General features: G+C 47.0%; 1 protein-coding gene across 3 annotated transcripts in view; it reads right to left on the bottom strand.

Annotated features, from left to right (window-relative positions):
* Window positions 1–1529, bottom strand: part of LOC123406395 (senescence-associated protein OSA15, chloroplastic) — a 35521-nt gene extending 33992 nt beyond the window's left edge. The window contains exons 1-2 of one of the 3 annotated variants that reach the window (XM_045099899.1): window positions 1350–1517; window positions 360–790 (exon numbers count right to left, since the gene is read on the bottom strand). In XM_045099899.1, the coding sequence (XP_044955834.1) occupies window positions 360–676 (317 nt within the window). In that variant the 5' untranslated portion in view covers window positions 677–790; window positions 1350–1517. Of the gene's footprint in view, window positions 1–359; window positions 791–1349 lie in introns of all 3 variants that reach the window. The other 2 variants (XM_045099898.1, XM_045099900.1) reach the window with 2 other exon arrangements.
* Between the last annotated feature and the right edge of the window lie 21734 nt (window positions 1530–23263).

Raw genomic sequence — 23263 nt, forward strand, 5'->3', positions numbered from 1 at the left:
TTAGAATTCTGGCACAACACTTCAATTTATGTTGGAAGACACTAGATATGTGAAAATCATGAGAACTACTATATAAAACTAGAGGAAGTCTTTTCTTCACAATGGAATTGTTTTTATGTCTTCAGCAGGCTGAGTTTAATATTACAAGTCAAAAATATTTGACGAAGCATTATGATAGCAGGTGTTAGTTTTACGATAATATGTATTAAATGAGTTCAGCGTAAATGAAACAAAATACGGACAAAGTATTCAATATTATATATTTTTTCATGCTAACAAAGGGACATGGAATCTGATGGACTATTCGTTTGTGTGCGTGTGTGTGTGTGTTGGGGGAGTAATTGCTGTTCTAAATTTACCTGTAAGGATTATTGCCATCTTCAGGACTAGTGCACTCTTTAGTTTCACTGCTACTACGAGAACCATAAGAAAGGCACCGAAGATTCAGACCTTGTTGGAGCAGGTAACCATTGGACTTCGCATTCGTTTTCCGATGTCTATCGTTTGGATAGGACCGGATGATATGATATCCATTCATCCACTTCCTTACCTCTACCTCTTGTGGTAAACAATTCGATGCTACACAATGTAGTCCTTTCAGCTTACATGGCATTCTGTGTTTATCATTATAGCACACCCCACTAGATGTTATGGTACCAGAGATTTGGCTAGCCATATGTGTGGAATCTGTATGTGTACTACAGATTATGAACCTTTGGCCCGACAAAATCCCAATTATGCCTTCATTAAGCAGATTTCTGGTCAATTTGAAACTCTGATATTTCAGTACCTGATGTCAAAGACGGGCATTAGTTTCAAGTCAAAACAAATGAATACACATAGCACCAAGAGTCTACTTCGCGGTGCACAAACTTAATTCTACATAATACAGGTACAGAGAATCATTTCTGGACAAAAAGGTAAAGAGAAAAACAGTTACTAAATACATCAAAGGTAGCAGCACGTTGGGGATAATATAGGTGGTCGATGTCAGCAACTATATACTCCTATATTTCTTATACTAATAACTGACGTGCATAGTATTGTCAGGATTACAACTACATACCGAATGAAGTTGTACGCTTTGTGACACCATGAGCAATTATTTCTAGTTTAACATTGTTGGGAGTGAACATGTAGTGTGTGTTTCATAAAGCAGCCCCCGAAAAACAACAGTGGCCTCTCACAACCACAGTCTCGCTAGAGAAACCGGCACATTCCCTAAAAAAAAGAGAGAAACCGGCACACTATCACACACGCAACCTGCAACAGAACACGTTCGGCGGTACGGATCTATTGCTGCCTATGTCTACCCAAAAGAAGCAGCGATGAGAAGCCCCTGCACTTACTGTTTCGTGCGGAGCGCCAGGACGAGAGACGCGCGCGCGCCCGCCGGGGGGGGGGGGGGGGGGGGGGGGGTGTCAGGCGCGACAGCACAAGGAGCAAGGTAGGAGACAGTATGGACGAACGAGTATGGGAAGGAGAATCCAGAGGCGCAAGGAGAGCAACGCGAGGCCACACATGTGGCGAAGTGTCATGGCAGCCACCAGTTGTCCCTGCGGCGGGAGGGAAACCAACGGGGTCATACCTGGCCAAATGGGCCGGCCAGCTATATTCGTGCCTCGCACGGCACGGCCCGCCGCCGGCCCGTGTGTCCGGGGACCGTGCCTCCGCGGCATGCTGGGCGGTTTGATTTAAAAAAAAGCAAAAAAACATGAAAATACCTCCTAATCCCTCCTAGACCCTCCTAATCTCTCTCCAATCCCTCCTAAACCCACCCCTCTCCCGCGCCCCCTCCCCCACGCGGTCCCGTCCCAGCCACGCGCGAGTCGCGTCCCTGCCTCGCTGACCGCTTCAACGGTCGGCCCCGCTCCCCCATAGCCCAAGGCGTGCCGTGCCGCCCCCGCCCCGCTCCCCGTCGCTCCCTCCTAATCGTGTCGTGTCGTGCTGACACGCGGGCTCGGGGTGGCGGCCCGGGCACGGCCACGACATTCTCGTGCCTGGCCCGAGTACGATTAACCCGTGTCGGGCCAGCCCGACTAGCACGGCCCGTTTGGCCAGATCTGAACGGGGTGCGACCGCGTTATGACAGTACACTCATAGTCATTGGACCTAACATATATCTCCATTTTGATCATTGTACTTAGAAATATTGTCAATATGATCACTATATATATGTTGATGACGTGATTATAGTCACTGGCATATCGTATAGCTCCGTATTTTCATCTATTTGACCAGTCAAACTACCATGTGGTGCCTCATCAGCTCATGATCGTGTCGAGCTAGTTTTAGAGACTGCATGGTCGTGTTCCAGCAGGCTACCCAGTTGCACCAGTATCGCGTCATGATTAATTAGCTTTAGGTTTGCCTTTCAAGGCATCCATGTAATCTTGCATCAATCCAATCAATCGACGGCCGACGGGACCGACGAAGCTTAGCTAGATGCCGAGCCACCTATTGGCTATGACAAATAGCATGGACAACGAATCATAGTTTGGATGGATCGGCACGCGCATCACGCGGGAGCCTAAATAAGCGGAGTACTTATGAACCGATTATCAGCTACTACTCTTAGGCCCTGTTTGGAACCACCTAGATTATATAATCCAGTTTTTATAATCTATTATGTTTTCAAACAGGACAACTTATAGTGTAGATTATAAAAACTAGATAAATAGATTATTAAAAACTCATAATCTACTCTATACCAGCTAAAATCAGATTATGAATTGCTAATGACCCATTACCCTTGTAAAGTTGGAGATAATAACATTTCTACCACCGCTACCCCCCTCTTTTAAAAAAACAGAGGATAGATAGGTCATTATATAATGTAAAACCTGGATTACAGTTTATATAATCTGACCTACAAACATATCCACCTAAATTATTTTTATAAACCAGATTATATAATTTATCTTCATAATTCAGATTATCATAATCTATTATGGTTCTAAACAGGACCTTATTAAGTAGCAGTAGGTAGCGATCTCTAAATCTGAGACTTAACACGTCCGTCCACCCTCACTGGTCCATCTCGTTCGTCACATACCATGTGCATAGCTGCTTTTCAATGCCTTCCTTATTTGATCAAATTGAATCTCATCAAGTAGCAGCTAGCTAGCTGCATCGCTGCACGACCGATCCACGCATGCATGACATGCTTAATCGCGGTACTTTGTTCACTACTCAACTAGCCAAACGTGATGTGAGTCCTCTAGAGTTGGTTAGCCTGCTGGCACATAAGCTAGACGAGTGTGGTTTGAACTCCGTTTGCGCATACTTTTATTTTTGCTCTACTTATTTCTTTCACCCATTGACAAGTAGGATCCACATAAGCAGACATAGAAAGTGAGAGATTATTTGACTGATCAAATAGATAAAATAGGGAGCTATATGATTTGGCAGTGATCGTATAACCACCTCAACACGTATATAGTGATCGTATTGACCGTATTCCTGAGTACAATGACCAAAGTGAGCATATACGATAAGTTCAATGACCATGAGTGCATTTTACTCTAAAATTTAACCCTTTCCGAGCTCTCTCACGCATCCACTGATTTTAGTTATTGGATCGTACATCTTGGCCATCCATGGCCGTTCAAGGTTCTCCTTTGTCCCGCATGGGCTCATATGGACCAGTTGTCCTCGGCTCTATTCCCGCGACTGAATCGTAAACTTCATGTTCAGTGACATACTCTTACGTTTGATGCCAAACGTACGATCCTGATTCAGGTCTACGTCCTCGTTGCCCCCATCCTCTTGGCTTTGAAGAGCAGGTGCGCCGTCGATGCTTGAGAGAGAGGGAGAAAGACGATAATGGTAATGGCGGGTTGGAGTGGATCGCCACCTCAACCCATGTCCCGCATGGGCTCATATTAGGCCAGTTGTCCTGGGCTCCTATTCCTACAGCCGATTCGTAAGCTTCTAGTTGAGTGACATACCCTCACGTCTGATGTCAAACGTATGATCCTATTCAGGTCCACATCCTCGTTGCCGCATCCTCTTGGTGTTTGAAAAGCAAATGTGCCGCCAATGTTTGGGATAGAGGGAGAGAGACAACAATGATAACGGCCGACTGAAGTGGATCGCCACCTCAACCCATGTCGCGACGCCCCACCCGCTCCCTGCTCCCCGCTCCGTCCACTCGCCCTAGGCCTTGTTCAGTTCCTTTAGATTTAGAAGGGTTTGAAAGGGATTAAATCCCTTACAAGTCAAATTCCATCTAAATCATCTCCAATCCGCTCCTGGGAGGGATTAACGGAACCAGGCCTAAGCGAGCGATGCGTCTCCACCGCTCCTATCCTTACTGCCCACATCTTGCCGCCGCCGTTAACCCTACTTCTGCACCCGCATGGCCCCGACTAGATCGCGAGTTCCTATTCTCCATGGGATCCGGACATGATCGCGGAATTCGATGTGGCGGCCACACCACATCCTCGACGGCAGCCTGCCCCTCCCCGAGATGCATCACTGGAGGGCGGTAAACTCCCTCCCACTCCTTCCCTCCCCAAAAGGGCGCTCGCGCCAAAAAAGAATTGGATCAAAGTCAGGGCACATAATTGCGAACTGGAGCCGCTCAGATCGTTGTCATTCTAAGTTGAGGCTACAAATTTTGCATGAAAAAAAAGATCATGTCTATGATGGTGCCCCGTGTTGTTTCCTCCATCTGTTCAATATCCTGCACTTTGTCGCCAACCTCGTGCTAACAGAGAGAAGATCTTGGGGTCATTGTGCTTGAGAGGCTCTTGTGGATACTGAGGCAAAATTTACAAAAAGGCTCTATGAAGCATTGAACCTTGTGAATCAAAGGTATTTTGTCTTTGAAGTATACAAGCGCAAGCATTCCTTCGTGCATCGATGTAAATCAGTTTCGGATCTTTGTGTCGGGACCCCGATCCTAAGCCATAGGAATCCAGCCTGTAACACACCGCATCTCTTTGCGGTCTCACGCACGGTTATCCCCACGGTTGTAGCCTTACCTTAGCCGGGACCGTTTGCGCGTTTTGACTCGCGTATGAAATTGTGTCGCTAGCAATCCAATGACAAAGAACCCGGATCGACATGTCTAGTCATAAACCAAAGCGACAGTTCCGCACAGGGACATGCATACATGACCCAGCAAAGCAGGTGTCGATCACCAGCGAATGTAGACGAGTCGTAGCAAGCTACAAGGACTCCATTACATCGCGTGACATTTCCCCAAAGGGACAGACACAACAGCTAAGAAGGACACATGCCGGTCAACCAATGTGTCCGGAGCAGTAGCGAAGTACCATGGCTCGTTGGAATCACAAAGGGGCATTTCCCTGTAAGGAGTGCTACTAAAGCCTACGGCTAGGTATTCGAACCCCATACATATCAAGTACAACACATGTACGCATGGCATACCGATATGTATAGATACATTGATGGCATCACAACATAACCATAAACATACAAACTTTATTTAGAAGGCTCGAAAGAGCCACACACATAATATTACAAGGTAGGGGTCTCACGACCCATCATCACAAGTCATACACACAATTCTTACAAGCCAGCGGAAGAGTAAAACTATCTGAGTACAGACATATGGAAACATAAAGGCACATGGCCTGGCTATCTACAGACCCATCCTAGGGCCAGATCGTAGCTGGGATACCAGCTACTCGTCGTCGTCGATGTCTAGGTAGAACCCTCCATTAGGGTCATTAACAACCTCTGCAACAATTTATTAAGCAAACGTGAGTACAAAAGTACTCAGCGAGACTTTAGGATGAACTATCTACTCATGCAAGGTATCAACAAGGAGTTGTGGGGTTTCATGCAGAAAGCCATCATTTGACTCTTGGCTAGACAACTTGTATTTTTAAATAGTTTTTACAACTATGTTTCTCGCACACGAGTCCACTAACACCACAACAATACTCCATCGTGGAACCCTCCCGTCTCCATACGGAAATGTCGTCCATGACACTCACGCTTATCTTGACAATTTTAGGAGTAGCCATTATAGTTATCTATGAACAACATATGTTTCCAAGTAGTCCATATCCGCGGACGCGGCTATTTGAATAGATCATAACCCTGCAGGGGTGTACTTCTTCAGACACGCTCTCGCCACTTATCTCCATGTGCACGTCATGCACCTCGGCAACCTTCAAGCGGAAGCCGAGCGAGGGAGTCGGCCACGACCGTTAACCACGCTAATACTTAGTCCAAGTCTATCGCCTATATGAGGGTAACCCGGACGGAAGTCCGGCCGAGGTTTCCGCCACGGCCCCAAACGATGTGCGCAGGGTTCCCAAGTCCACCATCCGGGTGCCACTTGGTACCGTGCCACTGCCTGCCGCATCATAGCCCACCTCTAAGGTCAGCGCTACGCACGGCCTCCAGCATGACTATAAACACCAGAAACTACTTGCAACTCCTGGACCGAGTACTAAGCGATTAATAAGTTGAGCGGGGTCATATTTCACGGCCCAGCATGTGGTAGTATCTCGTCTTGGATTACATACACGGAACTCGGTTCCTAAGGACGGTTCCAATGAAACAACCCGCCATGTACTCCTACATAGCCTTTCACCGGTACCTTTACCAAATCAAGTTCAACACACAACCTTTACCTACTGAAACGTTTCCACAATTCTGTTCATCACCCAGATGACAGACCATACACAACTCTAAGCATAGCATGCATAGCAGGATAGGGCACATCATGTCTCAAGCATCTACCATGTAAGCTAGGTTGCAAGGTTCAGCTATTTACTGTGACAAGGACAGGTCATGCAAAGGAAGTGGGTTCAACTAACGTGGTAAAAGCAGTGAAAGCATTTTGATCTAATGCAATAAGTAAGAGAAGGAGCGAGAACATGGGATTTATCGGGATGATCAAAATGGTTGTTTGCCTTGTTGCTCAGCAGAGGGATAATATCCGTCAGTCGGATATTCGGTGGAATCCGAAGGACGGGGCCTACTGGTAAAACAACATCAATCAATAACATTCATATGCAACAAGACGATGCATGAGCATGGCATGAAAATGAAAGGTGGTAGGATAATGTAGCTACCTTTTCCTAAGTTGAAGTTGATTTGAATCAAGATTCAAATATCACTTCAAACAAGGTATTTTTGAATACCCTTTTAATTGATTCGACCTGATGCTCAGGTAATCTTGTTTTAGCATGCATGAAGATGGTATTTTGAGGTGCTGATTGTTCTTGATCATTGTTTGGCCATAATGGTTGAAGTGGAATTCAAATAGGTTTTAAATTCCAACTCCAAACTGTGTAATAAGGTTATCCTATTCATCATTTTATCTGTTTGGTGATGTTAACATTTTCAAACAGGTTTGAAAATATCAAAATCAGATTCTTTGGATTTTTCTGATCATTTTTCATATATAAATTATTTCTATTGGAGTTACAGATTATTTTCTATGATTTTCAGAAGTTTTAGGCATTTTCTGGAATTCTTTTAAATCAGAAAATCTCTTTATTGCATCAGATCTATGTCAGCACTGCGTCAGCAGGTCAGCCGACCTGGTCAGGTCAAACCTGACAGGTGGGGGCCAGTGGTCAGCGACACAAGAGATAATCCCGCGCTGACCAGCCCCTAAGTGGGTTTGATCCACTGCTAGGGCCCACTGTGAGTGTCTTATTAGTGCTAACTAACAGGGATTAGGCCGGCCACGTCGTTCCCTGCCGGAGACTGACCGGCGGCGACCAGATCCGCGGTGGATCTTCGCTGGAGAAGCACCAGAGCTTGCCGTGGTGCTTGGAATCGAGTGCCGAGAGCACTGGGATGATCCCTAGGCTCGACCTCATCCACTACGGGCATCAGGAGGGGCTGAGGGTGGCCGGAGGACGCCGACGACGAGCCGAGGCGGCTGCCGGAGCTCGGGTTCGTTGGTCTGGTTGCTAGAGTGCAAGAAAACGAGGGGAAACGGAGGGGAAACGGGCGCGAGCTCACGGTGGAGACGATGGAAGGCTCAGACGGCTCGGGGAGGTGCTCTAGCCGGCAATCCAACGTTGATTTGCCGGCGGCTGGAGGTTGAAGACGACGGCAATGGGGCGTTGCAGAGCTCAGGGAGGTCGATTCCTTTGGCGTGCGCGTCGAGCTCGATGAGGCGGAGAAGATGGAGTACTCGGGGAGGCTTTCTTGTGGCCAGAGAGCTCGGTTGGCTCGAGCTCAAGCTCCTGCTAATGGAGGCAGGGAGAGGAGAGAAGAAAACCGAGAGGAGGGGGAAGAATGGAGAGCGGGGGAGGATAAGGACGCGCTCGGGGGAGTCATTCCCGACGTCGGGCTGTCCTCGGGGCACCGGGGAGCGCCACGGCGAAGCAGGAGGTGGAGGGGAGCCGCCATGGTCGATCTCTCCTCTGCCAGAAGGCAGAGGAAGAGGTCGACCGTGCCCCTGGTGGGCTGGGCCTTGCAGGTGAGCGTAGGATAGGGTTTTTTTCTTTTTCTTATGTTTCTGTTTTCTGTTTTATTTGCTGATATTAATTGCTATTTATTTTGGCTTCAAAAAGCAATTTAAAAATTAGTTTGAATAGCCGTGAGTGTTAGTTGGAATATTCCCCAACTACTCCTAAAGTTTTCAACATTTTTGAAAACTTGAATGTTTTTGAATTCAAATTTAAGTTTGAATTCAGGGGCTTTCTGAATTTAAATAAATGCCAAGGGTGTTTTGAAAATAGTTTTATCCCCTGATAATTTGTTTTCAAAATTTATCAGAAAAGATGAACTTTTCTTGAGGCCATTTTGGGTTCATTGATTTTGGCAAGTTTTAATTTCCTTTGAATTAAGAAGTGGCTAGGGTTTTTGGGTTGTGTTTCACCACTTCCTTTGGGTTTGTTTCAATTACTTGGATGCAATGAAATAAAACATGAGCACAAGTTACTAAACCCTAACAGGGATCAGGGATGTGACAACTCACCCCCACTCAAAAGAATCTCGTCCCGAGATCTGAAAGTCGTCGGGAATAGCGCGGGATACTCAAGTCGGAGACGATCCTCTCTTTCCCATGTTGCCTCCTTTTCGAAATGATTTGACCATTGAACTTTAAGAAACTTGAGGTTTCGACGTCGAGTGGTACGCTCAGCTTGATCAAGAATACACACAAGGTATTCTCGGTATGAAAGGTTATCTTGGAGATCAAGCGTTTCATGGTCCACTTCACGGATAGGATCCGAAAAGCAACGCCTGAGTTGCGAGACGTGGAAAACATCATGAACCTTGGAAAGATGCGGAGGAAGTTCCAACTGGTAGGCAACTTCTCCTCGTTTGGCAAGAATGCGAAAAGTACCAATGTAACGAGGAGCCAACTTGCCCTTGATACCGAATCGATGGGTACCCTTCAAAGGTGTAACCCGAAGGTAGGCCTTCTCGTCAACTTCAAAGGTCACAGCCTTATGATGACGATCATATTGGCTCTTTTGACGAGACTGGGCTGTTTTCATCTTTTCACGAATAATGCGAACCTGCTCTTCTGCATCCTGGATCATATTCGGGCCAAAGAGTTGCCTCTCTCCAGTTTCTGACCAATTAAGAGGTGTTCGACATCTTCGTCCATAGAGAACTTCAAAAGGAGCTTTGCCCAAGCTTGATTGATAACTATTGTTATAGGCAAATTCGACGAATGGAAGGCACTTCTCCCAATTCATACCAAACAATATAACACAAGCTCAGAGCATATCTTCTAGGATTTGATTCACTCTTTCTACTTGACAACTTGATTGAGGATGGAAAGCAGTGCTAAAAGATAAGTGAGTCCCCATGGCATTTTGAAAACTCTCCCAGAAGCGAGAAGTAAAGATACTTCCACGGTCTGAGTTAATCTCCAAAGGAACACCATGAAGAGACACTATTCGAGAGATATATAACTCTGCTAGCTGGCTAGCTGTTATACTCTCACGAACTGGAAGAAAATGAGCTACTTTGGAAAGACGGTCAATGACCACAAAGATAACATTATTTCCTTTCTTGGTCTTGGGAAATCCGGTAATGAAATCCATACTGACTTTATCCCATTTCCATTCAGGAATAGCTAAAGGTTGAAGGGTGCCAGCAGGCCTTTGATGTTCTGCCTTAACTCGACGACAAACGTCGCAGTTAATAACGAACTCAGCAATTTCTCTCTTCATCCTAGTCCACCAAAACCTCTGGCGTAGGTCCTGATACATCTTAGTACTACCAAGATAAATGGTGAGAGGAGAATCATGAGCCTTCTTAAGGGTTAACTGCCTTAGATGTGGATTCTTAGGAACCACTAGACGATTCTGGAAGAACACACCATCTTGATCATTTATGGAGAATTCATTAGCGTTTCCGCTAATAATATTCTCCTTGATCCGTGATATACCCTTATCATGCTTCTGCCCAGCTATGATTTGATCCTTAAGAGTAGGCTTCGCCACCAGGGTAGAAAGGAATCCTTGAGGAACAATATGAAGATTTAACTTCCGAAATTCCTCATAGAGACGTGGTTGACCTCGTTGTAGCATCAAATTGTTACAATAATACTTACGACTTAGTGCATCAGCCATAACATTGGCCTTCCCCGGGGTGTAAGTTATCCCTAAGTCGTAATCCGTGATTAATTCAACCCACCATCTTTGCCTGAGATTCAAATCCGGCTAGGTGAAGATATATTTCAGACTTTGGTGATCGGTGAAAATTTCGCAACGATTACCAAGAAGGTAATGTCGCCAGGTTTTAAGTGCATGGACTACAGCTGCAAGCTCAAGATCATGTGTGGGATAATTCTCCTCATGTGGACGCAACTGTCGAGATGCGTATGCAATCACATGACGATCCTGCATGAGAATGCAACCTAATCCTTGTCGCGAGGCGTCGCAGTAGATAACAAAGTCCTTAGAGAAATCTGGTGGTAGCAACACAAGTGTGGAAGTTAGGCGTCTTTTCAGTTCCTGAAAACTATGCTCACACTGTGGTGTCCACTCAAACTTTTTATCTTTCTTGAGGAGTTCAGTTAGAGGCTTTGCAACCTTGGAGAAATTCTCGACAAAGCGGCAACAATAGCTCGCTAGACCAAGAAAACTCATAACTTGCTTAACCGATTCAGGTTGAGTCCAATCAAGGACAGCTTGAACTCTCTCGGGATTGACATCAATACCCTTACCAGAGATTAGGTGACCTAGATAGGTCACTTCTGGTAACCAAAATTCACATTTTGAAAACTTGGCATAAAGGCGATGCTCTCGAAGTTTCATCAATACCTGCCTTAGATGCGCGGCATGTTCTTGTTCGTTCTTCGAGTAGATGAGAATATCGTCGAGGTATACTACGATGAATTTATCCAAATACTACATGAAGATTGAATTCATCAAGCGAGAGAAGGTGGTTGGGGCATTGGTTAAACCGAAGGACATGACGGTGTACTCGTATTGGCCATAACGAGTGACAAAAGCCGTTTTTGGAATGTCACCGTTCTTGATCTAGATTTGATGGTATCCCAACCTCAAATCCATTTTTGAGAAGACTGAGGATCCAACGAGCTGATCATACAGATCGTTGATCCTGGGGAGCGGATATTTGTTCTTTATGGTGACCAGATTAACTGGTCGGTAATCTACAACCATCTGATCCATTCTGTCTTTCTTCTTGACGAAGAGGACGGGACAAGCCCAAGGAGAAGAGCTAGGACGAATGAAACCTTTATTCAAGGCCTCATCTAGTTGCTTCTTAAGTTCGGCTAGCTCTAGGGGTGCCATATTATATGGTCTTCTGGCTATTGGAATAGTACCCGGAACAAGGTGTATCACAAACTCTACATCTCTGTCAGGTGGAATTCCTGGCAGTTCCTCTGGAAAAACATCCGGGAAGTCACGGACTACAGGAATGTCTTCAAGTTTCGGAAGAGGGTTGGCATTGAGGGAATAGAGTTGGCATTTGGCAACTCGAGTAGAGACATTGACTATCTCACCCGAGGGATGGGTAAGCTGAACATTTCTAAAATGAGTATCAATCTTGGCATAATGAGTTGACATCCAGTCCATACCCAAGATGATATTGATATTCGAAGATTTCAAGGCTATCAAGGATGCTAGAAAAACTAGCCTGTCTACTAGAATTTCATTGTCATAGGTTATCCTGGAGGTTTGCCACTTACTACCAGGGGTTTGCACAGCCAATGGGATTGGAATATCACAGAAAGACATGTTATGCATCTGTGCATAACTTTCTGAAATGAAGGAATGAGAAGACCCAGTGCCAAAAAGAACAGACGTTGGGTGATGATTAACAAGGAGCGTACCCAGTATGACGTCGGGATCCTGTGCAGCTTCTTCTGCTGAAACATAGTTCACACGGCCACGTGCAGGAGTTGGCTTCACATAATAAGCTTTGCTCGACTTGCCTTGCCCAACGGACTTTCCGGGTTGCTTGGCACCCACATTCTGAGGACACCGGGAATAGTGCCCTGGTTCTCCACACTTGTAACAGATCACCTGATTGGCACGTGGTGCAGCATTGCTAGCTGGACCACCATAGGTTTTTGCTGGAGGGTTGGTCTGATTCGTCTGAGGCGCCCCATAGGATGGCCTCGGAGTATATCTTGGCGGCAGGGAACTATTTGGAACCCACAACCTGCGTTTCGGAAACGCGGAACCAGATGACGAGCCAAAGTCACGGAGTGCTTCTTTGTGGCTTCATAGTCGGTATGACCAGTCTCGGCACTGATCGCCTTGTTGACCAGGGCTTGGAAGCTTGTACATTCATGGATGCGCAAATCACGACGAAGCTGAGGGCTCAGACCCTTACGGAATCTTGCTTGCTTCTTGGCATCAGTAGACACCTCCTCTGTTGCATAGCGGGCGAGGTTACCGAACTCGCAGCTATACGCATCCACGGTCAACTTTCCATGGGTGAATGCACATAACTCCTCTCTCTTTCTGTCCACCAGGCCCTCTGGAATATGGTGCAGACGGAAGGTTGCACTAAAGTCTGCCCATGTGGCTGCTGGTTCAGCAGGACGCGTAGCTTCAAAGTTCTCCCACCACAGATTGGCGGGTCCTTCCAGAAACTACGCCGCAAAGGTCACCTTGTCGGCCTCAGAAACATTCGCAGAGCGAATCTTGCACGATATACTGCACAACCAATCATCAGTGTCGAGGGGATCGACGGAGTGATGGAACTTTGGAGGATTCAGCTTCACAAAGTCGTTGAGGGACACTGCATCATTTCTAGGCCGACGAGCCGTATTTTGCTTAATATGCTCTAACAGACGGTTGGTCTCCCTTTTGTTTCTCTCTGCCTCTAGAATAACTTCCGCCACGGAGGGCGGGTGAGGCAGTTCCTCCTGTGACGCTTGACTACCCTCGCCTTGGTCATGAGCAGGGGCATGGTTCAACCTGGTGAACACCATCCTGACAAACAAACTCACAACTTAGACCAATATCAACATCAATACTAACTATGGATTAAGAATGCACTGAGCACATGGAATGCGGAAATGAATATCCGAACAGCATGGTAACAAGCAACTGCCATATATACACCATGGTTCATACACACCATTACATAGTTCAGTACAACCTTAACCAAAGAGCAAACTACTGAAAACATGAAACTACTCATCAGAGGCTTCCAAGCTTCCTATACATTATTTATCTATGCCTCCGGAATTCATTTCACGACACAAGCATACCTCACAAGTCACACAGGACTGTGGAAGTACAACTACTACCATACTATCCTTCTTCTCACGGTTCAGGCATCCGCATACAACATCTCATAAAGATTGCCCTCATGGCCTGGAAGCTCAACCTGTGGATCAGGAAATACTCCAGCGTGAGACCCCTCGGATCCGTAAGGACACGGGTGTGGCCTTGGTCCCCTGACTGGTGGTAGTAGAGGTCCCCGAAGAGGGGTGATTCCTCCTATAGCAGGCCAGTCAACATGAGCCGGAAGATGGGTCCTAACAGGGTTCAACATCTCCATATCTCCATACCTTGTTTGGACTACAGGTGCCAGCTGCGTCAAAGCCGTCCATAGACGGGCACATGTAGCATAGAGCTCCATATGAAGGGCACGAGCATCCCTGTCTCTATTCTCTAGCATCTCAGTAGTGGACTGCAGTAGCAGATCCTCCATAGAGGAATCCAAGAAGACCCCACTGAGGTATCCTTCTTCACCTGGCTGAGAGGCAGGAACATAGCAGAACTCTGAATTCTGCAGCAGTGCATGTCTAGCCCTCATGATGGTCAGCATTGAATAGGCAGCATCTTGTACTGCCATGTCAACAGTGACCCCCAATCCATAAGACCAATGGATCGGCTCCTCAGCTCCAGGGTAATCTGGGAATACCCTAACAGTATAGAGGTACTGGCTCTGATTAAAATCCCGGTACTGCTCCTCCACTGTGTACTCTGGGTACCAGCGATAACCGGATACTGACATCATCCTGACTAGCATGGCCTTATGACCTGGCACATCAATGCACCTAGTCAGACAAACCACCTGACGAGAAGGACGACCATGCATCTGAAAATAGAGAGTAATGCAGAAGCATTAGAGCTCTGAAGACAAAATTGGGCAGCATAAAGGCTGTAAATGCTCAAAAACAATTTTGAGACAACCCATGAAAATAAGATAGCGTAACCACTCAACTATCAAGTTCAATTCCCTGGTCATCAAAACTTACTTCCTTTTCCTTGGGATAAAAGAAACCCGAAGTAACTCTCGACCCATTGTCCTATAACCTACCGATCAGAAACACGAGCCTAAGAGAATATAAGTAACCTAGTCGTTAATCCCCACAGAAAAGACGAGGATGACCAGAATAGAATAACTTGAGAAGAGAAGCAAGAGTCTTACGTTCCCTTCCACAAACAATTCCCTTATATATAACTAAAGCAATTCTAGACTCAGCTTCGACCAGTTTGGCTTAGTAATCCTACAGTCAGTCAGGTTCTGATACCAACGTTGTCGGGACCCCGATCCTAAGCCATAGGAATCCAGGCTGTAACACATCGCATCTCTTTGCGGTCTCACGCACGGTTATCCCCACGGCTGCAACTTTACCTTAGCCGGGACCGTTTGTGCCTTTTGACTCGCATATGCAATTGTATCGCTAGCAATCCAATGACAAAGAACCCGGATCGACATGTCTAGTCATAAACCAAAGTGGCAGTTCCGCACAGGGACATGCATACATGACCCAGCAAAGCAGGTGTCGATCACCAGCGAATGTAGACGAGTCGTAGCAAGCTACAAGGACTCTATTACATCGCGTGACATTTCCCCAAAGGGACAGACACAACAGCTAAGAAGGACACATGCCGGTCAACCAATGTGTCCGGAGCACTAGCGAACTATCATGGCTCGTTGGAATCACAAAGGGGCATTTCCCTGTAATGAGTGCTACTAAAGCCTACGACTAGGTATTCGAACCCCATACATATCAAGTACAACACACGTACGCATGGCATACCGATATGTATAGATACATCGATGGCATCACAACATAACCATAAACATACAAACTTTATTTAGAGGGCTCGGAAGAGCCACACACATAATATTACAAGGTAGGGGTCTCACGAACCATCATCACAAGTCATATACACAATTCTTACAAGCCAGCGGAAGAGTAAAATTGTTTGAGTATAGACAGATGGAAAGATAAAGGCACATGGCCTGGCTATCTACATACCCATCCTAGGGCCAGATCGTAGCTGGGATACCAGCTACTCGTCGTCATCGATGTCTAGGTAGAACCCTCCATTAGGGTCATTAACAACCTCTGCAAAAATTTATTAAGCAAACGTGAGTACAAAAGTACTCAGCAAGACTTTAGGATGAACTATGTACTCATGCAAGGTATCAACAAGGAGTGGTGGGGTTTCATGCACAAAGCCAACATTTGACTCTTGGCTAGACAACTTGTATTTTTAAATAGTTTTGACAACTATGTTTCTCGCACGCGAGTCCACTAACACCACAACAATACTTCATCGTGGAATCCTTCCGTCTCCATACAGAAATTCCGTCCACGACACTCACGCTTATCTTGACAATTTTATGAGTAGCCATTGTAGTTATCTATGAACAACATATGTTTCCAAGTAGTCCATATCCGCGGACGCGGCGATTCGAATAGATCATAACCCTGCAGGGGTGTACTTCTTCACACACGCTCTCGCCACTTATCGCCATGTGCACGTCATGCACCTCGGCAACCTTAAAGCGGAAGCCCAACAAGGGAGTCGGCCACGACCGTTAACCACGCTAATACTTAGTCCAGGTCTATCGCCTATCTGAGGGTAACCCGCATGGAAGTCCGGCCGAGGTTTCCGCCACGGCCCCAAACGATGTGCGCAGGGTTCCCAAGTCCACCATCCGGGTGCCACTTGGTACACCGTGCCACTGCCTACCGCATCATAGCCCACCTCGAAGGTAAGCGCTACGCACGGCCTCCAGCATGACTATAAACACCAGAAACTACTTGCAACTCCTGGACCGAGTACTAAGCGATTAATAAGTCGAGCGGGGTCATATTTCAAGGTCCAGCATGTGGTAGTATCTCGTCTTGGATTACATACACGGAACTCAGTTCCTAAGGACGGTTCCAATGAAACAACCCGCCATGTACTCCTACATAGCCTTTCACCGGTACCTTTACCAAATCAGGTTCAACACACAACGTTTACTTACTGAACACGTTTCCACAATTTTGTTCATCACCCAGATGACAGACCATACACAACTCTAAGCATAGCAGGATAGGGCACATCATGGCTCAAGCATCTACCAGGTATGCTAGGTTGCAAGGTTCAGCTATTTACTATTACAAGGAGAGGTCATGCAAAGGAAGTGGGTTCAACTAACGTGGTAAAAGCAGTGAAAGCATTTTGACCTAATGCAATAAGTAGGAGCAGGAGCGAGAACATGGGATTTATCGGGATGATCAAAATGGTTGCCTGCCTTGTTGCTCAGCAGAGGGATAATATCCGTCAGTCGGATATTCGATGGAATCCAGAGGAGCGGGGCCTACCGTTAAAACAACATCAATCAATAACATTCATATGCAACAAGATGATGCATGAGCATGGCATGAAAATGAAAGGTGGTAGGCTAATGTAGCTACCTTTTCCTAAGTTGAAGTTGATTTGAATCAAGATTCAAATATCACTTCAAACAAGGTATTTTCAAATACCCTTTTAATTGATTCGACCTGATGCTCAGGTAGTCTTGTTTTAGCATGCATGAAGATGGTATTTTGAGGTGCTGATTGTTCTTGATCATTGTTTGGTCATAATAGTTGAAGTGGAATTCAAATAGGTTTTAAATTCCAAATCCAAACTATTTAATAAGATTATCCTATTCATCATTTTATCTATTTGGTGATGTTAACATTTTCAAACATGTTTGAAAATATCAAAATCAGATTCTTTGGATTTTTCTGATCATTTTTCATATATAAATTATTTCCATTGGAGTTATAGATTATTTTCTATGATTTTAAGAAGTTTTTGGCATTTTATGGATTTCTTTTAAATTAGAAAATCTCTTTATTGCGTCAGATCTACGTTAGCACTGCGTCAGCAGGTCAAACCTGACAGGTGGGGGCCATTGATCAGCGACATAGGAGATAATCCCGCGCTGACCAGCCCCGAAGTGGGTTTGATCCACTGCTAGGGCCCACTACCAGTGTCTTATTAGCGCTAACTAACAGGGATTAGGCTGGCCACGTCGTTCCCCGTCGGATACTGACCGGCGGCGACCAGATCCGCGGCGGATCTTCACCGGAGAAGCACCAGAGCTTGCTGTGGTGCTCGGAATCGAGTGCCGAGAGCACTGGGATGATCCCCAGGCTCAGCCTCATCCACTCCGGCATCAGGAGGGGCTGAGGGTGGTCGGAGGACGCCGGCGACGAGCCGGGGCGGCTAACGGAGCTCGGGTTCGTCGGTCTGGTTGCTAGAGTGCAAGAAAATAAGGGGAAACAGAGGGGAAACGCGCGCGAGCTCACGGTGGAGATGATGGAAGGCTCAGACGGCTCGGGGAGGTGCTGTAGCCGGCGATCCAACGTCGATTTGCCGGCTGAAAGGACGTGGATGTCGCCTAGAGGGGGGGGGTGAATAGGCGCTTTTAAACAATTAAGGTTTAGGCTTGAACAAATGCGGAATAAAACTAACGTTTAATATGTCAAGCACAAAACCTAAAAACAACTAGGCTCACCTATGTGCACCAACAACTTATGCTAAGCAAGATAAACAACTAAGTGATAGCAAGATATATTACAATAAACAATATTTCTATCACAAAGTAAAGTGCATAAGTAAAGGGTTCGGGTAAGAGATAACCGAGGCACAGGGAGACGATGATGTATCCCGAAGTTCACACCCTTGCGGATGCTAATCTCCGTTAGAGCGGTGTGGAGGCACAATGCTCCCCAAGATGCCACTAAGGCCACCGTAATCTCCTCACGCCCTCGCACAATGCAAGATGCCGTGATTCCACTAAGGGACCCTTGAGGGCGGTCACCGAACCCGTACAAATGGCAAACCTTGGGGGCGGTCACCGAACCCGTACACGTGGCAACCCTTGGGGGCGGTTACCAGTACCCGTACAAATTGCTCGGGGCTATCTCCACAACCTAATTGGAGGCCCCGACGCTTGCCCGGAGCTTCACACCACAATGATTGAGCTCCAAGACACCACCAAGCTTCTAGGATGCCAAAGCATCCACGAAGAACAATATCTAGGGTACTAAGTACCAAAGGTAGTAAGCTTCTCAACTTCTCACTTCCACGTATCACCGTGGAGAACTCAAACCGATGCAACTAATGCAATGGAAAGAACACACGAAGTGGTCAAGTCCCTCACACTCAAATCCCTCCACAACAACAAAAGCTATGGAGAAATATGAGAGGAAGAACAAGGAGCTCACAAAGAACTCCAAGATCTATATCCAAGGGGTTCCCCTCACATAGAGGAGAAAGTGATTGGTGGAGATGTGGATCTAGATCTCCTCTCTCTTTTCCCTCAAGAACAAGCAAGAATCATTGGAGGGATTGAGAGTCAGCAAGCTCTAAGAATGTCAACAATGGAGGTAGAACAAGAGCTCAACGGATGGATAAAGCCAAGGGGGAAGAAGACCCCCTTTATATAGTGGGGGAAGGAATCAGACCGTTACCCCCACTCTCTGCCCGAGCACCAGCGGTACTACCGCTGGCACTCCAGCGGTTATACCGCCGACCAGGGGCGGTACTACCGCCGGCTGCAGTACTCTAGCGGTACTACCGCTGGGCCCCTGGTAGTGCAAAGGCACTACCACCGCCAAGAAAGTCTTTGCAAAAAGGTCCGTCCACGAACAACTGTTAGGCAGGCGGTACTAAGCTCCTGGAGCGGTGCTACCGCTGACCAGGGGCGGTACAACCGCCAGCCAACGGTACTATCGCTAGGGCCAGCGGTACTACCACCAACTCTAGCGGTACTACCGCTAGGTCCAGCGGTACTACCGCTCGCCACTGAGACAACCATAACTTTTGCATACGAGCTCCGAATCGAGCAAACCCAAGCTTGTTGGATTCAGGACGACAAGAGCTATCCAAACAGCGAGTTGGCATTTGGCAACTAGAGTAGAGACATTGACTATCTCACCCAAGGGATGGGTAAGCTGAACATTTCTAAAATGAGTATCAATCTTGGCATAATGAGCTGACATCCAGTCCATACCCAAGATGATATTGATATCCGAAGATTTCAAGGCTATCAAGGATGCTAGAAAAACTAGCCTGTCTACTAGAATTTCATTGTCATAGGTTATCCTCGAGGTTTGCCACTTACTACCAGGGGTTTGGACAACCAATGGCATTGGAATATCACAGAAAGACATGTTATGCATCTGTACATAACTTTCTGAAATGAAGGAATGAGAAGACCCAGTGTCAAAAAGAACAAACGTTGGGTGATGATTAACAAGGAGCGTACCCAGTATGACGTCGGGATCCTGTGTAGCTTCTTCTGCTGAAACATAGTTCACACGGCCACGTGCAGGACTTGGCTTCACATAATAAGCATTGCTCGACTTGCCTTGCCCAACGAACTTTCCGGGTTGCTTGGCACCCACATTCTGAGGACACTGTCGGGAATAGTGCCCTGGTTCTCCACACTTGTAACAGATCACCTGATTGGCACGTGGTGCAGCATTGCTAGCTGGACCACCATAGGTTTTTGCTGGAGGGTTGGTATGATTCGTCTGAGGCGCCCCATAGGATGGCCTCAGAGTATATCTTGGCGGCAGGGAACTATTTGGAACCCACAACCTGCGTTTCGGAAACGCGAAACCAGATGACGAGCCAGAGTCACGGAGTGTTTCTTTGTGGCTTCATAGTCGGTATGACCAGTCTCGGCACTGATCGCCTTGTTGACCAGGGCTTGGAAGCTTCTACATTCATGGAGGCGCAAATCACGACGAAGCTGAGGGCTCAGACCCTTACGGAATCTTGCTTGCTTCTTGGCATTAGTAGACACCTCCTGTGTTGCATAGCGGGCGAGGTTACCGAACTCGCGGCTATAGGCATCCACGGTCAACTTTCCCTGGGTGAATGCACAGAACTCCTCCCTCTTTCTGTCCACCAGGCCCTCTGGAATATGGTGCAGACGGAAGGTTGCACTAAAGTCTGCCCATGTGGCTGCTGGTTCAGCAGGAGCGTAGCTTCAAAGTTCTCCCACCACAGATTGGCGGGTCCTTCAGAAAGTACGCCGCAAAGGTCACCTTGTCGGCCTCAGAAACATTCGCAGAGCGAATCTTGCGCGATATACTGCACAACCAATCATCAGCGTCGAGGGGATCGACGGAGTGATGGAACTTTGGAGGATTCAGTTTCACAAAGTCGTTGAGGGACATTGCATCATTTCTAGGCCGACGAGCGGTATTTTGCTCAATATGCTCTAACAGACGGTTGGTCTCCCTTTTGTTTCTCTCTGCCTCTAGAATAACTTCCGCCAGAGAGGGCGGGTGAGGCAGTTCCTCGTGTGACGCTTGACTACCCTCGCCTTGCTCATGAGCAGGGGCATGGTTCAACCTGGTGAACACCATCCTGACAAACAAACTCACAGCTTAGACCAATGTCAACATCAATACTAACTATGGATTAAGAATGCACTGAACACATGGAATGCGGAAATGAATATCCGAACAACATGGTAACAAGCAACTGCCATATATACACCATGGTTCATACACACCATTACATAGTTCAGTACAACCTTAACCAAAGAGCAATCTACTGAAAACATGAAAATACTCATCAGAGGCTTCCAAGCTTCCTATACATTATTTATCTATGCCTCCGGAATTCATTTCACGACACAAGCATACCTCACAAGTCACACAGGACTGTGGAAGTACAACTACTACCATACTATCCTTCTTCTCACGGTTCAGGCATCCGCATAGAACATCTCATAAAGATTGCCCCCATGGATTGGAAGCTCAACCTGTGGATCAGGAAATACTCCAGCGTGAGACCCCTCGGATCCGTAAGGACACGGGTGTGGCCTTGGTCCCCTGACTGGTGGTAGTAGAGGTCCCCGAAGAGGGGTGATTCCTCCTATAGCAGGCCTGTCAACATGAGCCGGAAGATGGGTCCTAACAGGGTTCAACATCTCCATATCTCCATACCATGTCTGGACTACAGGTGCCAGCTGCGTCAAAGCCGTCCACAGACGGGCACATGTAGCATAGAGCTCCATATGAAGGGCACGAGCATCCCTGTCTCTATTCTCTAGCATCTCAGTAGTGGACTGCAGTAGCAGATCCTCCATACAGGAATCCAAGAAGACTGCACTAAGGTATCCTTCTTCACCTGACTGAGAGGCAGGAACATAGCAGAACTCTGAATTCTGCAGCAGTGCATGTCTAGCCCTCATGATGGTCAGCATTGAATAGGCAGCATCTTGTACTGCCATGTCAACAGTGACCCCAATCCATAAGACCAATCCTCAGCGGTACTACCGCTGGCCCCAGCAGTACTACCGCTGGGCCCCTGGTAGTGCAAAGGCACTACCACCGCCAAGAAAGTCTTGGCAAAAAGGTCCGTCCATGAACAACCGCTAGGCAGGCGGTACTAATCTTCTGGAGCTGTACTACCGCTGACCAGGGGCGGTGCTACCGCCAGCCAGCGGTACTACCGCTAGGGCCAGCGGTACTACCGCCACCTCTAGCGGTACTACCGCTAGGTCTAGCGGTACTACCGCTCGCCACTGAAACAACCATAACTTTCGCATACAAGCTCCGAATTGAGCAAACCCAAGCTTGTTGGATTCAGGACGACAAGAGCTATCCAAACAGTGAGTTGGCATTTGGCAACTCGAGTAGAGACATTGACTATCTCACCCGAGGGATGGCTAAGCTGAACATTTCTAAAATGAGTAGCAATATTGGCATAATGAGCTGACATCCAGTCCATACCCAAGATGATATTCATATCCGAAGATTTCAAGGTTATCAAGGATGCTAGAAAAACTAGCATGTCTACTAGAATTTCATTGTCATAGGTTATCCTGGAGGTTTGCCACTTACTACCAGGGGTTTGGACAACCAATGGGATTGGAATATCACAGAAAGACATGTTATGCATCTGTGCATAACTTTCTGAAATGAAGGAATGAGAAGACCCAGTGTCAAAAAGAACAGACGTTGGGTGATGATTAACAAGGAGCGTACCCAGTATGACGTCGGGATCCTGTGCAGCTTCTTCTGCTGAAACATAGTTCACACGGCAACGTGCAGGAGTTGGCTTCACATAATAAGCTTTGCTCGACTTGCCTTGCCCAACGGACTTTCCAGGTTGCTTGGCACCCACATTCTGAGGACAGTGTCGGGAATAGTGCCCTCGTTCTCCACACTTGTAACAGATCACCTGATTGGCACGTGGTGCAACATTGCTAGCTGGACCACCATAGGTTTTTGCTGGAGGGTTGGTCTGATTCGTCTGAGGCGCCTCATAGGATGGCCTCGGAGTATATCTTGGCGGCAGGGAACTATTTGGAACCCACAACCTGCGTTTCGGAAACGCGGAACCAGATGACGAGCCAGAGTCACGGAGTGCTTCTTTGTGGCTTCATAGTCGGTATGACCAGTCTTGGCACTGATCGCCTTGTTGACCAGGGCTTGGAAGCTTCTACATTCATGGAGGCGCAAATCACGACGAAGCTGAGGGCTCAGACCCTTACGGAATCTTGCTTGCTTCTTGGCATCAGTAGACACCTCCTCTGTTGCATAGCGGGCGAGGTTACCGAACTCGCG

This window comes from Hordeum vulgare, chromosome 6H (assembly GCF_904849725.1).
Source record: "Hordeum vulgare subsp. vulgare chromosome 6H, MorexV3_pseudomolecules_assembly, whole genome shotgun sequence".
Classification (NCBI taxonomy): Eukaryota; Viridiplantae; Streptophyta; class Magnoliopsida; order Poales; family Poaceae; genus Hordeum; species Hordeum vulgare.